This window comes from Zootermopsis nevadensis, unplaced genomic scaffold, assembly GCF_977971745.1.
Source record: "Zootermopsis nevadensis isolate Lab colony 2312 unplaced genomic scaffold, Znev_1.0 Znev_ptg000021l, whole genome shotgun sequence".
NCBI classification, from domain to species: Eukaryota; Metazoa; Arthropoda; class Insecta; order Blattodea; family Termopsidae; genus Zootermopsis; species Zootermopsis nevadensis.
The window spans coordinates 10086190-10103114 of record NW_028259153.1 but is presented as its reverse complement, the minus strand read 5'-3'; the positions used below and the strand labels follow the sequence as shown (position 1 = coordinate 10103114).

General features: G+C 36.3%; 3 protein-coding genes across 6 annotated transcripts in view; all 3 read left to right on the top strand.

Moving 5' to 3' along the window:
- LOC110837357 (venom dipeptidyl peptidase 4-like) overlaps nt 1–7777 on the top strand; it is a 60972-nt gene extending 53195 nt beyond the window's left edge. For all 3 annotated transcript variants that reach the window (XM_087352852.1, XM_087352850.1, XM_087352851.1), the window contains exons 11-16: nt 235–463; nt 787–974; nt 2175–2369; nt 2658–2818; nt 3767–3978; nt 4866–7777. In XM_087352852.1, the coding sequence (XP_087208978.1) occupies nt 235–463; nt 787–974; nt 2175–2369; nt 2658–2818; nt 3767–3978; nt 4866–4973 (1093 nt within the window). In that variant the 3' untranslated portion in view covers nt 4974–7777. The remainder of the gene's footprint in view (nt 1–234; nt 464–786; nt 975–2174; nt 2370–2657; nt 2819–3766; nt 3979–4865) is intronic.
- A 1070-nt stretch (nt 7778–8847) lies between these two features.
- On the top strand, nt 8848–12770 carry mRpS25 (mitochondrial ribosomal protein S25). Of its 2 annotated transcripts, none has more exons than XM_087352855.1 (4): nt 8848–9072; nt 9811–9917; nt 10741–10828; nt 11377–12770. In XM_087352855.1, exons 1-4 carry the CDS (start codon nt 8936–8938, stop codon nt 11546–11548), a joined length of 504 nt encoding a protein of 167 aa, XP_087208981.1. In that variant the 5' UTR covers nt 8848–8935; the 3' UTR covers nt 11549–12770. The 2 variants fall into 2 exon arrangements, with proteins under 2 accessions (XP_087208981.1, XP_087208982.1); XM_087352856.1 differs by lacking the exon at nt 8848–9072 and adding an exon at nt 9082–9147.
- Nucleotides 12771–13012: 242 nt separating this feature from the next.
- The window catches only part of rau (RA domain-containing protein rau), a 103014-nt gene continuing 99101 nt past the window's right edge, over nt 13013–16925 (top strand). Inside the window, exon 1 of the mRNA XM_022079367.2 lies at nt 13013–13163. Within this exon, the coding sequence (XP_021935059.1) occupies nt 13162–13163 (2 nt within the window). The 5' untranslated portion in view covers nt 13013–13161. The remainder of the gene's footprint in view (nt 13164–16925) is intronic.

The window sequence follows — 16925 nt, the reverse complement described above, 5'->3', positions numbered from 1 at the left end:
ATTTACGATCTTTCCATTTTACATGGAAATTATTTATCTGTGATGAAAAGGAAGACCTATCTAATATTAGAAGATCTAAAACTAACATATTAATGTTGATTTATGGGATACAGTATTGAACTATCAAACAAAAAAGACATTCCAAAATTCTAGAGGAACATTCTGCATCCAGAAGGTTTGATAATTCATGTAGCATTGTGATCCAGTGGCATATCACTGCATTTTTGATTGCAGATACTACCTAGCAACTGAAGAGGTGGACCCAGCTGTCCTTCATCTTTACAGTGTGTCTGATAATCCTGAAACAGCTCCAAATAAGCCGCTGTGTATTTCGTGTGCTGTGCGGACAGTTACAGATAACACACAGTGTTTATATGTCAAGTCTACATTCAGTCTGGACAGCAGCTACTATACACTTACATGTTCAGGACCTTCTGTTCCTGAAGTTTCCATTTTCAATAAGGTACATGTGTATAATGCAGGATATAGACTGTAGGTGGGTCTTATGAACATGGTAATGAACCATTAGGTTCCATAAAATATGGGGAATTTCTCAACTAGCTGAGTGTACTGTTAGCCTGTCAAGAAGGTCTCTGCTCAGTGGAGCTAGTTAGTTAATTAAGGTCTTTGACCAAGCAGTAGAGTTCTTTCATATCACAGTTAAATATCCTAATATGATTCATTGAAATTAATTATATGTAAGCAATTTTTTGAAGTTTAAATCTGTTGTTCCATTAAGATAAAAATTTGAACATTGAAAAATGAGTGTGAAGATTTTGTTTGCAGGACCATATAAAGTTGATGGTATTGGAGTCAAATGATGATTTAAGACAATTGCTTCAAGGAAAAGCACTTCCCATTGCCAAGCAGCTTGAAGTGTCTGTTCCTGGAGGTTTTAAGGCACGAGTACAGCTTTGGCTGCCACCAAATATTGACATGTCTGGAAAAACTAAGTACCCACTGTTGGTTAATGTGTAAGTATGGCTTGTTTTATAACTCATTCTAGCAACTTCCTCTAATGGATAAGTAAGTAAAGCGTCCCGCTACATGTCTATGCAGGCACTTGGGGGGGAGCGGAGGTATAGCTCCTACTCTTCTTTGACCTCAGCACCAGATGGGGGTGAGTGGTCAGCATCACGCCCCGAGAAAGGATCCCGGTACCCATTGGACAAGAGTCTGGGTGGGCCCCAGAGCCGGTCTGGACGCAGAGGCTAGAGGAAAAATCCTCTGCCCCTGTGGGGGATTGAACCCCCATCATCCAGCCCGTAGCTAGTCACTATACTGACTGAGCTATCCCTGATACAAGGATATAATATCCTACCACTTTAAAGTTGATTTCTAAATTTGATGATGTACTGGAAAAGGGATGTAATATTTTCTGTACCTGCAGCGTTAAACAGTTCTGAAACAGGACCATTATCTTGAATTTAGTGGTACTATAGAGCCACTGGACATAGTTGTCTTCAAAATGTTGTTGTTCAGAACATTTACGGAAGTCATTTGTGACCCGCAGAACAATCTTTAACTTAAACATCTGCTGCATCCTTATGTCCATGATACTTCCTAGCCTAAGAATCCAAACCAAAGATTGGGCTATTTTGCAGATGACACAAACTTATGCAGGACAAGAATACTTGGTGACATGCTTTCACCATAAATTAACTTACCCAGTATATGGAGAGTCAAAATGAATTTGAAAAATGTTGTTCTTTCTGAAAAAATATTAAATAATCAAGTCGCATTTTCCCATCATCATCAAAATGTGGCACAAAATTATAATAAACCTATTGAGGGAATCATGCCAGAAGGGCGTATCAACAGAATTATTGATTTACAGGAGACTAAATTCCTGTGATTATTTGATTTGACAAATGTGCATTATTAACGTTCTAATGCCCAAATGTAACTGTCTGTATCTCTACATAGAGCTGCATCAGCATTATGCGCTTCTGGCATGTCATACATCCAATAATTTTGTGTTCTCAGATCAAATTTCTCAGATTATGCAAATATGTTGATATGACCTCAATATAACATGTTTGGGTTTCACTCTGAGTTACAAACTGAGTTAGAATGCCTATTATAAGAAATGTGTTGGTCTTTGTTTTAAGCCAGATTTAAGAATTTTCCATTTCTGATATAAGCTATAACTGATTGAATTATTGTATTTTCAGGTATGGTGGTCCTGACTCATACCAAGTCACAAAGCAATTCACTGTTGACTGGAGTACATACCTGACAGTCAACAAGAGCATAATTTATGCAGCTATTGATGGACGTGGCTCAGGATTGAAGGGAAACAACATGTTATTTGCTGTCTACAAACATCTTGGAAGTTCTGAGATTGATGACCAAGTCAATGTAACCAGGTTACTGAAAAATCTTAAGCTTGGCCTCTCCATCTAACCTTTGGTTTTCCCAGTGGCCATTTATTTAACATATTCATTTATAGCATTTGTACTTTTAGATCATACCTATTACCTTCATTTCAGATTTAATTTCTCTTCATTGTGTTCTTATTACTGAAATATCATCTCTTCCAAATGAGATCTCAGCTGCTTATAATTTTCTTACATCTCTCTCAGTCCATTTCATGTTCTTGAATCATGTCAAATTAGTCACCCATTTGGTCTTTACAATTTTACAATTTTTTATAGGTTTCTTCAGGAGAATATCAATTATATTGATAAGGAAAGGACAGCCATCTGGGGCTGGAGTTATGGTGGCTATGCAACTGGTATGGCACTGGCAAAAGACAAACTGAATGTGTTTAAGTGTGGAATTTCAGTGGCCCCTGTCTCTGACTGGAGTTATTATGGTAAGTTGTGACAGGACACTCTAAGCTATAAGATAATTTTTTTTCTCTCTCTCTTGGGATGAACTGTGTTAAAGTAATGACTAAATGATTATGACGATAATTGAGTCATTATAGGAGCACTATGTTGGACAGTGTCCATAAAAGTATATGGTACAAAATACAGTGCACTGTTTCTTTCATATATCATATATATGACAAGAAAAGAGAAGACTAGTTTTTTATAAAAGTTAGTTAAGTTTACAAAAATAACCATTTTGGATTGCTAATTTCACATTATGTGCTACTAATTTTGAAATTTTAACTATAAACACTTTCATATGTGAAATGACTGTAAAAGCTTAATTTAAAACTATGCAACAAAGAATGTATTTAATGAATAGATGGTCATGTAATATTTAGAAGTGGACAGGGAGTCATGTCCAACATTGTAAATTGAAACCAGCTGACTAACAAAATGGCTAATGTCTAAGATGGAAACATAATAGGTGAATAGTGTAGTGCAATTAAAAGAAGATAACACAAAAGAGCCTGACTAAACTTTTGAATATTATAATAACTGTAACTGAGGAAGCCCATGGAAAATAGATAGTTAAGTCCGAGGTCCGATTAAGAGCGCCAGTTAAGGGGAAGCCAAAGATGAAAGAAGCTTTCTCTTGAAACGCACTTCTGAGTAAATACAATCTATGTAATAAAAATGCAGTTTTAATTAAGTCTACTTATCTGCTACAAAAATGGAGAACCACCGAGACAAAATTGAATACACTTCGATCATTTCTGCAAAAGGGTGAATATGCTTGACTACTGTAATGAACATAGTGTAATGCAGATTTATTTGACACAAAAATATTAAAAAAGACTTTGTTGTAACATAGTTTCACCAGTAACATGGTTTCATGATATGAGCAGATCAGTGTTTTATTTCTTGCTGTTTTTATCTTCTCTCTCAAGATACTGTCTACACTGAACGCTACATGGGCCTTCCTTCAACACATGACAATTTGAAGGGGTATATAAATGCAGCTCTAACCAGAATTTCCTCCAACATTCGCAACAAACAGTATTTACTGGTTCATGGGACACTGGATGACAATGTACATTATCAACAATCTATGATGCTTGCCAAAGCATTAGAGCATAATGACGTTCTGTTCCAACAGATGGTAAGTTTATCCTATCCCTTTATGCCTTTTAGGTACAAATATTCTCGGCACCCTGTTCTCAAACGTCCTCAGTCCGTGTTCTCCCTGTAAGTTTTATGCTCTTACAAAACAGGTAAAATTTATTCTTGTGTATTTTAATCTTGACTAAACAGTATTTGATTGTGTCATGCTGTGTTTCAAGATTGAAATGTCTGGACCATTTTCTTTTGCATATTAGATTCATGTTTAGTAATTTTTTCAGAATTATTAAATCTCAAATTCACCTTAAATTTTAAAACAGTAAAATGCACAGAAGTAATGTTTATGGATACATCGCTATATCTTAATTATTCATTGAACCATGTTTTAACTAGACGTGCACAAACAAAAAACTAGACATTTAATTCCATCTGGCTAACTTTGTGAAGGGCATTTAACCTGACACAAATATTGTGGTACCCATTGTATCTTTATTAATAGCTAAATATATTTAATAAATTCCCCAACAAAATAAATCTAACATACACATGGATAATAAAAAGCTGAGTTTATATCAGTACAATTACCAAATCAAACCTTCACATAACACTGTTCAGAAAGGCCACTAAATATGTAAACCAAGCAAACTAAATTATACTTCAGACCAGTTCAAAACGTCATCTGTAGACCATTTTGTGACTGTCGACTGTAGGATTCAACCCTTAAGGAATTTCTTCAACTAGTGTTGTTAATGAGATTCGTTTCCAACAAGTAGTCAAAGCTGAATCTTTCCAACTCACTAATGCCTATGACACTTTTCATAATTACAGCCAGCCAATGAATTGTTCACCTCAGTTTATTTACATGACAAAATAAATGTTTATCCATTGTAATATGTTCTGTTTTTATGTAAAATATTTTATTTTCAGAGCTACCCTGATGAAGAACATGGTCTGACAGGAGTACGGCCACATCTTTACCACACACTTGGAAATTTCCTTGACAGATGTTTTGATTTACAGGAACAGAAAGTTTAATTTCTTTTCAGGAGCTAACAACCAGTATATTATACACGAAATTAAATTCTGAGTACATGAATAGGACCAACTATGGAGAGACAAAATATCAGAATTAAGACTTAAAAAGCAATCACTGGTTTTGCAGGCTGTAGAGGCTTCCATGATCAGTTGCACAGAATTATATCATCTTATGTAATTTGAAGTAAACAAGACTTTAGAGAACCAACAATTTGTTTATTGTGATATTTTTATTTATTGATTGAATTGCTATTGTGACATATTCCTCAGAATATACTGTAATCACATAACATAACAGGATTGGAAAAGTATACTCTTTAAGAGTACACTGACTTTCCAAAGGTGTTCTTCATACAACACCACAGGTAATGATTGCAGCAGGGCATCCAAGGGAATAAAAGATGCTATAATAATATAGCCAGGCAACAGTGGTACCTTGGGTAATGGTTGCACAAAAGTTTGTTCCAATAATGATCCATTGTTGCTGAAAAATTCTACAGTTAGCATGGATGCTGGAGCTGTAACCAGTAGAAACCAATCATTGGTTCTTGGATAATTGATTTTTTGCTGTTAAGACCATTTTAATTCATATTCCAGAGTTTACCTTTTGAAAAATAAGATGCATTTTTTTGATTTTGTCATCATCAGCATTTTTTAACGCATTAAGATTGTGATGGATATTTTCCATTGTCCCAGACATTTTCGAAGTACACAAGATTTTGGGTATTATATCTACTGCCACATTCATATAATATGATCTGACTGATAGATATTTGGTGTGTAAATAATGCCTATTAAAATCATTCCATCCATCCATTTTCTGTCTGGACACATGTTGCAATTCAAAAATGACAATGGATTTTCACAAAATGCGACACTGGGAAATTTTATGAAAAATTGTCAAACCACTTCTGTTTTCGCTTCGATTGGACAATTCTAACAGCCATTTCACATATACACATTTTTTTTTTGATGTAATGATACTTTTTAGTTAAAATAATCAATTGATCTTTGTAATGGTGACACATTGAATTTTCTTTGAGACAGGAACTGGATTCTCATTTAGAAATAGTAGTTATTATGATACAACCAGACCAACATATATTCTGCTAAAGGTCCTTACTTATTTGCCCCACCTGTTTATAAGAGAGCATCAAATTAGCATTCATGAACTGAAAACAGAGACAATAACAGAGTGAATGTGCCAGAATTGTTATGATATGCATGCATGCATTTCCTAATTTGTGTAAAATTCACTTCTTTTTCTATAGGCAGAGATGAAATTTTGTCACCTTGGGGGTGATGTGATAAGTGTATAAACTTATAATCCAAATGTACAATGAATCATCAATGCCATTCTGAATCAGTAAAAGTAGGTAAGAAAATTAACCAAAGACATGATCACGTATTAGTATCACCAGAAATAGTCCTTGAACAATGCTTAATATGCCTCAGATAAAAGATCTTGAAACATTAGTCATAAATTAGCCCTTTATAGTTCCTTTCCTTTGCTTTTGCTGTTATGATGTAGAAAGAAAAAAGGCATTGCTTTTAAGTTTCCCATATTCTATTTTGTTCATAAAAATCAAAGAAGTTATTTCTGAATGGTGTAAATTAGGAAGGCTGCCTACATGAACCTCATACTATCTTGCTCATTTTATGTGGCAAGATTGACATAAGGCATACCTAAATTATATTTTTGTCATATTATGTAACTCTTCTGACTGAATGGTATGTTTTCGATCTCATCTACTGTGATACTGTGGCATATGTATCCTAATAATCGTCAGTATGAATTTGATATCTGTAGGTAGTAACAGTTAAATATGTGTACTTTAAGTGCTCTCAAGTATATTATGAAATTGCTGTATAAAAAGGGCTCTATTAGCCATTTAACTCCAAAACATGAAGTCAGTGTTTAATTATGCAGTCATAAGATTGTAACCAAAGGGGTACATAATATGAGAGGTTTAATTCTGATTTCTGTTTTGTAGTTCTTATTGAAAATATAAATCACAATGGCTTATGCATAATGAAGTTGAACATGTCACAGTATGCAGTACTGTTAACCCTAGAGTTAGAGTCCAGTTGTGGCAGCTCTGTAATACCAGAACTTAAATCTCCCTGTTTCTGTATGATAAAGGTTAAACAAACTTTCATGATTTTTTGTGTATTATGAGTGTTGGCATTTATTTTGTTTGTTTGTTTGTTTTCTTATGCTTTGAGGGATACACCAAAATGGCCAAGCAGGATTTAAAGAATATGTTTAATTTATGGTTGTAAATGTTACAGATAACAAATGTGTGACAATTCTTGATTGTACATAAACTATATAAATATGCACCCATGATGAATTGAAGGAACTATAAATTTTAATACAAGGATATGAAGTTCTGTCCCCCTCCATTTCTGTATTTTGAATGTCTCTTACCAAGAAGAAACACAAAAATAAAGAATACAACCAGCAACATTATTCAGGTTCCATATCACAACAAATTTCTAACTTTGCCAGTTTTAAAACTAGTGCAGCTATAATCTCACAAAAAACCATTGGGGGTTATAAAGATACAAGGAGAAAAGACATCTTCCTATTTTAGATGTGAATATTAGTATTGAGTACAGTTTTACTCGGCAGAATGTGTATGAGACACAAGACGGTTGTTATGTTGAAGACCTGACCAAAAATATTTTGCATAAAGGAAAGGGAAAATGTAATGTAAAATGCTAAAAATGTATGGAACCTACCTTTGAAATTAAGCTCAATTCAAATACAAGAATAACTGACAATAAAATATTAACAGTGATATATCATTTTATTTTAAAAATTAAATTGTCTGTTTATGGAATTTCTTTTCGTGTATAAACTAAAATAAATTGAGGAGTTTTAAGCTCTAAGGATATAATCTTCCATTGCTGTCCAGTAGGGAAGTTTCTCTTGGGGTAAGCATTACATAACTTTCAGTCCGATATCAGTATTTTGTAAGGAATAAGGTTTATGTTGCTACTGGAAGGATCATAGCTGTTGAAATTAATTTTCTGTGATTATTAGCAGACTTACATTCTGAGACGAGACATTAGGAATTCATTACAGATAAAATTTGAAGTTCAGAATTGAATGGTGTGAAACTGTTTAAAGAATTGAAAAAAAATTGTGTCTCAAAGACAGTTTTGAATTCTGAGTAATGTCAAAATATAAATGTTGAAAGACTGGAAGAAGTTAAGTTGACCATTGGTGATTTTAATGGGGTGAATAGGGCCGTCAGACATAGTCCTTGACATTTATAAAATTACTGCCTTGTGTTTGTGTGTATGTTACACCTTCTACGTAAGTTTGCTTATGTTCAGTTCAGTTGAGACAATTACACCCTCATACTAGTTAAATTGTTTTGATATTATTTATATTTTGTATGCCCAGGGACTTGACAATACCAGCATATATATAATTTTTTATGGTGCAGTGAGAATGTACAAAAATTAAGTTGGTAGGGTATGGAGCATTTGGACATGACTTTCAGTTTAATGATAAGTGTTGAACCAGAGGTAGTAACAGGGAATGTCATGGGAACATGTTCCTGTGTTTCTTAAGTTGTTCTCCAGGCCTACTCAAATTATCCATAACGCACCACGTCCATGTTGGGCGCTTTGTAAAGCTTGTTTGTTCTCCCAGTGGGTATAATTTAGCGACGTGTAATTTTAAAGGTTGGCGACAGTAACTATTGATCTTGTAATAATGGTTACGACAAGTTAATATACATGATAATTTTTGCCAAGTATTTAGAATGAATACAACAAAGCGTCTGTAAAGAATAGTTTATTACTAAGAAGTATACCATTGGTATCAATGCATGATCACTCTGAATCACTGCTAAAGTGAACAAGAAATTTTGACGTTGGTAGTTGTGTCCACTGTTTGGTGGAGGCTTGTTACTACCGTAAATTTTAAGTTTTAAAATACAATAAAAATGCCTTTTATGAAGGGTAAAGCCCCTATTCGGAGAACGTTACGGTATCTTGAAGCTGGAGGCCTTATTCTAAAGGAGAGGGTTAAAGTATTTTGCGTTAATTATAATGTTTTTGGCGATCATCATAAAGGAGCAAGGTATGTTATTATCCGGTTTAACTTGATGTGTGATGTAGAATATACCGAAGTTTGTTTCGTTTTGGAGCAGCTGTGGTAAGGCTTTGTAAATGTAATGTTAAATGATTTGACGAATTCAGTTCACAGTCAAAATAAAAAGAAATCATTATCCCTGGTGACAATTGTACTTTACGATGTTGATCCGAACCCTAACTAGCTTAACCTAGTATAACCTGATGACGGACTTATCCATTGTTTAATTAGCAAAAGGTTTTCTGAATCCAATTTTCATCGTAATGAACGGTTTTCCACCGCCCATTTTTATCGTGCCAAAAATCCATTTCCCGTTTGCCATTTTTTTAAAAAGGGATGAGATAAGGTATCTGAAATTGTGGCCACTGATGAATGCAAGATTCACCCCTCAGATGAGAAATTGTGAATATGATACATTGGTGGAATGATAGTGATAAGGAAAAACTGAAGGACTTGGAGAAATACCTGCCCCAGTGCCGCTTTGGCCCCCTCAAATTTTACATGGACTGCCCTGGGAGCAAACCTGGGCCTCCACAGTGACAAGCCTCTACTATGGCAAAGCCCCTGCCATACCATACTAGCACCATAGAACATGTCTGATAGCTGAACTAGTGTGATAAACAGATGTTCAAATTAAATGCAGTATGAGGGGTTATGTTGTATGCCACCATAATCTGTGGGTTTGATAAAATTGAATAATGATCATACGTTTTTGTTTTTTTACAGGGATTTTGTTTTCTGGCATTTACCACAGATCCAATATAAGAATCCCAGTGTACAGGTGGTGACCCTTACTAATATGACACCATCTCCATATATAACATGCTTTTTTGGTATGTGTTATATCTTTTATGTCATGTAAATTGTGTTCCTGTGTTATTACAAGAGCGTGTTTGTAATGGCTTTCAACATAATTTTACAGCAAGTCATTTTACAGTCTTGGTTATAATTACTTCCTTTTCAATTTATTATACGTTAGTCATCATGTCATTTGATGGTATATAGTCTGAGCTAATGTCAGTGTCATTACAAAAACCATCAATATAAATAAGTAAAGCTGTCTGGTATAATTCCCTGTAAGCACATATTTCTTGTCATCATGGTATTTAACTGACAGCAGTGTTAAATCACATTATACCAACATTGAAAAGTGATTTCTGTGACTCCATTATGTAAGTAGTACTAACAGTAGTAATTCAGAAAGAGAACAAAGTTGGCTTCATATTTGCTGGGATGTGTGACCTGGTAATGATGAGCTTAAAAATCTGTACTCCTCCCCCAATATTGTCAGGGTGATTAAGTCGAGAAGAATGAGATGGGCGGGGCACGTAGCGCGCATGGATGGGACAAGAAGTGTGCATCAGGTATTGGTTGGGAAGCCTGAGGGGAAGAGATCGCTGGGGAGATCTTAGACGTAGATGGGAGGATAATCTCAGGTGGGATCTATGGGAGATAGGAGTTGAAGGAAACTGGATTTTGTTGGCCCAGGACAGGATCCGGTGGAGGGCTTTGGTTAATTCGGTGATGAACCTTCAGGTTCGGTAAGCCATCTAGTTGGTTAGTTATGTGACCTGGTGATTATCAGCCAGATTTGTGTTCCCATCCTGACTTTAGATTCTTTCATTGAGCTTAGTAACATTCATTTTATGTTTACAGATACTGGGGAACGGATGCTGATCGATATTGACAGCAAAACAAAGGAAGAAGTACATGCACACTTGAAGAAAGTTATCTGCAAATCTGAGTAGGTATATCTTACTGTTGTCTGTTATCAGGGTTAGATACACTTTGTTCTGTTATTATTATTGCTAGTAAAAACTATTAATAGAATGTTACAATACATTAGCTTTCATAAGATTTAGTTAACACATTCACTTCATTATCCAGGTTTGGTTGTTTACTTATGCTTTATCTAGACTACCATATCTGGCTTCGATACCTTCATACCATGAGAAGTCAAAAAATGATTTGAGCACATAATTTTATCTTATGTAGAAGATGGTATATGCAGCTAACCTTTACCATTCCATGAACATGCATAAATAATAAAACTTCCTAGGGCTTATATTTGTGGAAATACAATGTTCAGAATATTGAAAGAATGCCTTAGATTATTATCCTTTACTAATTTTTTCTAAGCTTGGTATTTCTATTCTTATTTATTTATGCCTTTATTGAGGATCATAGGTAATAAAATGTGATATGTGGCTAAGTATCAGTTACATAATAATGAGGGAATATCTTAAAATATGAAGGTTACTCTAGTAGATTGTAAATGATTTTTCATTTTAGACATATCTTGGCTGCTGAGCTAAAGGCCATGCAGAAGAAGGATAACCCCGCTAACTTTGGGTTTGGGTGTGATCGTCAGTGCATCTGTGAAGTGTTGGGGCAGGTACCTTGCCCAGGACTAGTACCTTTACCAAATCACATGAGGGGGAAATATAAATATCCTAAAGATTAATATTTATTATCCGTGTGTTGCGGCATATACGCAGTCCAGCTTTCTGTGCATTACAGGAACATACTGCTAAACCATTTTCCTTGGCCGGGGTTTAAATCCGATACGATAAATGTTCATGTAGTTTCTTCTTGAGTTGAATGGTTCTCATGTATCATAATCACAGTATATTACATTACCTTTTGGTATATGTTGAAAAGTTCTTTGTGTTGTTCCTTCTTGCATCTCAGGGCTGTTAAATGCACAGTACAAATTAGTTTTGTATTCATATACGAAGCACGGTGATGTTAGCTGAAAGCATACGATTTCATTGTCATATTGTCATATTAAGAAAAGAATTTGAAGTCCAGTGTCAGGAGTGCAATTAACAGGAAGCTTGACTGCTGTTCCATATCCAATTTCCTTCCCAACATCTCACCCATCTCTGTGATAGTTGTACTTCGGAGAATAAATTGTTTTGGTAGAACCCTCAGCAGTATCAAAGGATTCTGTCAAAACGGTGCGTTAGTGCTGCAAGGAAAATGTTAGTTTTATTGCTATTCATACAGAAAACACGTTGTGTTATTTTGGTGATGGAAACATAAATATTGGGAAACCAGAGATGCTGTGTTAGGCACTAGGTTTAAGTTTAGAAATAAAAGAAGAAAAACTTGTATCTAGTGACTCTTTAGAAATTGTGGGAAAGAAAATGACAACAAGAAACAAAAATCACTTTCATGAACATTAAAAGCTGTTTGCGCCATTCAGTTCAGAAAGTTTTTGTCTTTACATCTGCTGTCTAAAACTGTGAGATTCAAATATACCAAACCATAATTATATCTGTTGTTCTGTATGAGTGTAAAACTTGGTGTCCCACCACGAGGAAGAACACAGATTGAGGTGTGAGGACAAAATTTTTTAACCAAAAAAGAGTAACAGGAGAATGAAGAAAATTGCATCATTGTTTGTATCCTTCAGACATTATTAAGATGATGAGATTTTCAGAGCTTGTAGCGTGAACATAAAAACGAGAAATGCGTAGAGAGTTTCAGTCTGAAAATGAAGGAAAGAGTCTGCATGGGAGAGAGATGTGTATATTGGAGCGTAATATGAAATTGGATCTTTGAATCTTTGAATGAATATTGTGTGGCAGTGTGGACTGGATTCATCTGGCTCACGATGTAGAACAGTGATGGATGTGATCTTGCGAAAATAAAAATGAACATTGGAGTTCCATAAAATGGAATTTTGTGATCAACTGAAGAACTGTTACCTTCTCAAGATGGACTTCACTCCTCAGTTACCAACTTATACCCAGTTGAATTATCCATATTAAAATCTTACCTTTCATTTATTAGAATTCCTACCTGTGACCTTAACCACATTTCTGTTTCATCCACAGGTATGTCACCCACCTGACTCCACACACAATCATTAACTTCCCGTGACCAAACTAGTTCAGGAACTACTTACATAGCGGTGGAATACAAGATGGACCCCATAGTAACAGCTTATCATAACTTCTTTCACCAGGAATCATAAGGCAGTGAACTGCCTTTCGAACTGATTCACTAACAACACACAAAAGGACTGTGGTTTGAAAACGTTCATAACTGGACAACTTCCCAGCTGCCGAAATGTGAGTACAATTTTATTCTCAAAAGTTGTGATGATAGTAATTTAAACAGATACAGGGAACGACCCTTTCTTCAAGTGCCTGAGCACTGCGGGTCCCAACTTTTCGTTGGCTCGATCTATAGACATTTGGTAGGGCTCCTTGGACGAGGGATCGGCCCGTCACAAGGCCTCTACCTGTACACAGGACAGTACAACACAGAAAAACGCGGACAAACATCCATGGCTTGAGTGGGATTCGAACCCACGGTCCCAGCGACCAAGCGGCACAAGGCCCGCGCCTCAGACCGCGCGGCCACTGCGGACCCCGATTTAAACAATGTGTCGTAAAGCATGGGTAGTTTTATATTCATCTAGCAGGAGGATGGAGAAAATTGCAAAATGATGGCTAAACTTTATAAAATATTAGGGTGATGAATGCAAAGAGGATGAAATGGATGCGTCACTTGAGAAGATGAAGAAGAATTAGACAGAAATACTGAATGCTGGTGATGTTAGCATAGATGGGAGGATAATACTAAATTGGATCTTAAATACAGTGAGGGGTCGAGAGTTGGATTGAACTGTCTCGTGATAGAGTTCAGTGTCAGATTTTTGTGACGGCAGTAATGAATTGCCATGTTAAAAAAGGGACTTTTTAGCCAGTGATCAACTATCAGTTTCTCTGAAGAACTGTTCTGTGAAGTTAGTTGCCTCACATTTATCTGAACAGAGACGAAAACCTCGAGGAAGCGAATGTCTTTATTCTACAAAAGGTTTCAGTAAGTCTGTGCTGCCATCTGTACGATTTTTAAGGAATTAGTAGCACTTATTTGAAAATAGTACTGCGTGTTGCAGCGAATCAGTGAATGGCAAGGAAGTGAGATGTCGATAGAAATTAAAATAGTAATTTTAAAATGCACAAATATGTCATATATCAGACGTCCATGTTTTCAGTACACACGTTTGTCTGTCTGTCTGTATAACTGTTCAACTTCTCTCTACGGAATTTGGTACTGAAAGTCTGCATTGCATTTGTAGATCTGCATCGGTCCAGTAAGAAAACTATGTGTGACTCTCAAATGTTATCCAGTCAGAAAAAAAAATCTTTTTGTTCCAAACTTTCGACCCGTCCGAGGTCGAAATCTCGGTGCGCATAATCGCCGTCTGACCTACGTTTTCCCTTGTTTCGTGTCAGAGCCTACCACCTCCAGTACCAGAATGGGGAGTCTAGTTTAACAATTTATTTACGTATCTTGGTCTCTCAAACACTGTGATCGTAGGCTCTAATCACACTCGAGGCGTGGATATTTTTCCGTGTCTTTCTACGTTTATTGTATGGTGTAGGTAGAGGCCTTGCGACGATCAACCCCCCCCCCCCCCCCCCCCCCATCGAAGGAGACATACCAAATGTCGAAAAAAAGTTTGAAAATCTGGCAGAAAATTACCCAAAAAGGCTCCCAGCAAACTATAACATCTATATGTACACACACTATTAGGAAGCATCTAAAACTCCTAGTTTCTTAAATTATAAATAAATAATACAAGATTTAATTTACACGGACAAGTAAATGTGCATATGTATGTGAAAATTATCCTACGTACCCTCCTAAATTCTCGTCTGACTAGGATCGTCATTCCTTTCTACCTCGTACTCGGCCAAAGTTCGTCTCCCTCCGCCGCGGTCCTGTTCTTAGTGCGCTCTTCCGTACGTCCGAAACGATAAAAGACGTCTAGCATCAATAACAATTGTCTTCTTGTTCCTGAGACGTTCCCACTTATGTGAGGAGTCTGACAACCACTTCCCCCCCCCCCCCCATCTGTCGTCCTCAGTTCCTTCCCCTGAATTATCAATAACAGTAATCGTACCTTTATTAAATTGACTGGTAGAAGCGTTTCTGACAGTCTGTGCCAAAATGCTTTTTCATTTACATGAATTGAACTGTTGTCACATATTGGCAAGTTGTTAAATCTTGCTAACAAATTTTCTTTAACAATACATTGTATTCTGTTAATAATACATTAATAATAACGCAAAGTTAGATCTGAACGGTTCATTTTATGCTGACGGTTTGCGACCAAATTTAACTCAAAACGATGTCTTTGGTAGTGAAAAGGGCTGCAAAGCGAACCTTGCTGGACCACCAGCGAGGCTGCTTTGGGACCTTGTTATGTGGGGAACCCCGTTTTACAGTTCAAATATCCTGGCGCCGTTTCTGATTATGGCCCGTTCTCTATAAAAAAAATTGTATCACCAATAGACGCGATAGACTCCTTCCCCAGCCTTCAGATAATTTTAGAAAGGCCATTCACTCAAGTACTATAATCAGCTTCCTGGTGACTTGGAACAAATTGTAAACACTGAAGCCATGTGGTAACTATCTCATTACGTCTCGTAGCAGTTAAATATGTTGACGCCTCCCTTCTCATTGTATACCAGGAAATATTAAAAGCTGTTTATAGTGCCGGCGTCACCAAAAAAGTCGTGTAAAGCAGGTATAGTCTTTTCTGAATAACATCTGTAGTCTGATTTGCAACAATAAACTTTGTCGGTTTAGGACAAAGCTGCCCTTTCTTTGGCGGCCACTCTCTGTTCTCACCCTGTAACAATAAACATTTGTCAGGATCGTGCTATTCACAAAACCTACAATGCAGAGAAACACAGCGTTTAGCAGTTTATTGTTTTTTAAGTGATGAAAGGAGTTTAATTTTGTTACAGTGTCTAAGTGTTCGTCATTGTGTCCTATCGTGGATTAGTTCAATAAAGTTGCTATCATTATCTCTTCGCTTTCATGCTTGTATTATTTGGGAAATTTTAAATGTTGTTTCAATTTAACGTTCGCAGTGTGAATTTTAATTCGTAAATTATTTTCTTCTCTTACGATGAAGTTTTGGGTTTTGACATCGTGTAGACTCGTCGGTGGATGTCAACTTTTCGGAGAAACTGTCTCCGTCTTCACGGCATATTTGTTGTTGGTTGAATATTTTGTGTAGGCTAATATCGGTGCACATTTTACTGAAACTAAAAATACAATTTCTATCACTTCTCAAAATCCATGTTTCTGAGCCATAAGTGCAACTGCTGAGGCATTTGTCAGATTTTTGTTAAGTATCTGTAGTTCTTTTATCCTCGTATTTAGATTTTCTGAGTGGTCTATTCCCACCTAAACCTGCGTCTTCCAAATAATTTTCTTTCTTAAGGCTCTTCATCAGAAATGTTCTTATTTATTTCTCAGTGCGCCCTCTCCCTGGCCACCCACCTCAAACGATCAGACACTTGCGAAACGCTGGGATGTGTGCGTTAGTACAGAATTTGAGACATCCAGCGTTCGGTGCCTCAGTCGGATGTGTTTATCTCTACTTATGCACCTTGTAATCGAGGCACTTGAAATTCGGTACCATTGAAAGAGTAACACGGTTGTGGAAATAAATCTAGTTTTTTCGGGTTGTGGTTCGATGAAGTGACGTCAGAATGAAGGCCATGGGTCACGTTCCACGTTCAGGTCAGGAGGCGTGACCTGACCTCCAGTTGTTCCCGGTTCTTTAGTGACGACGACAGGGCAGTAATTTCGAGGCTTTTAATGGTTATCAGGAGTCTATGTCTATGAGAGGCCGTGACTAAGCTGTACATGGGCCTATTAGTAGTTTTATATTTGAAGTAGGCATGATCAGTTGTTTCTAACCTTTTAAATACTAATGGTATGTATATATGCCACATAATTTAACAATCAGTAAAACTGAATTTTGCCCGCGGAATGTATTTGTGGGTTTCATACACAGCGTTTAT

What these genes read in the sequence shown, in the direction of transcription:
- mRpS25 (XM_087352855.1), top strand. Translation starts at nt 8,936, where the DNA reads ATGCCTTTTATGAAGGGTAAAGCCCCTATTCGGAGAACGTTACGGTAT. An exon ending in GATCATCATAAAGGAGCAAG is followed by an intron (nt 9,073 to 9,810) that starts GTATGTTATTAT and finishes GTTTTTTTACAG; the next exon opens with GGATTTTGTTTTCTGGCATT. An exon ending in ATATATAACATGCTTTTTTG is followed by an intron (nt 9,918 to 10,740) that starts GTATGTGTTATA and finishes TTATGTTTACAG; the next exon opens with ATACTGGGGAACGGATGCTG.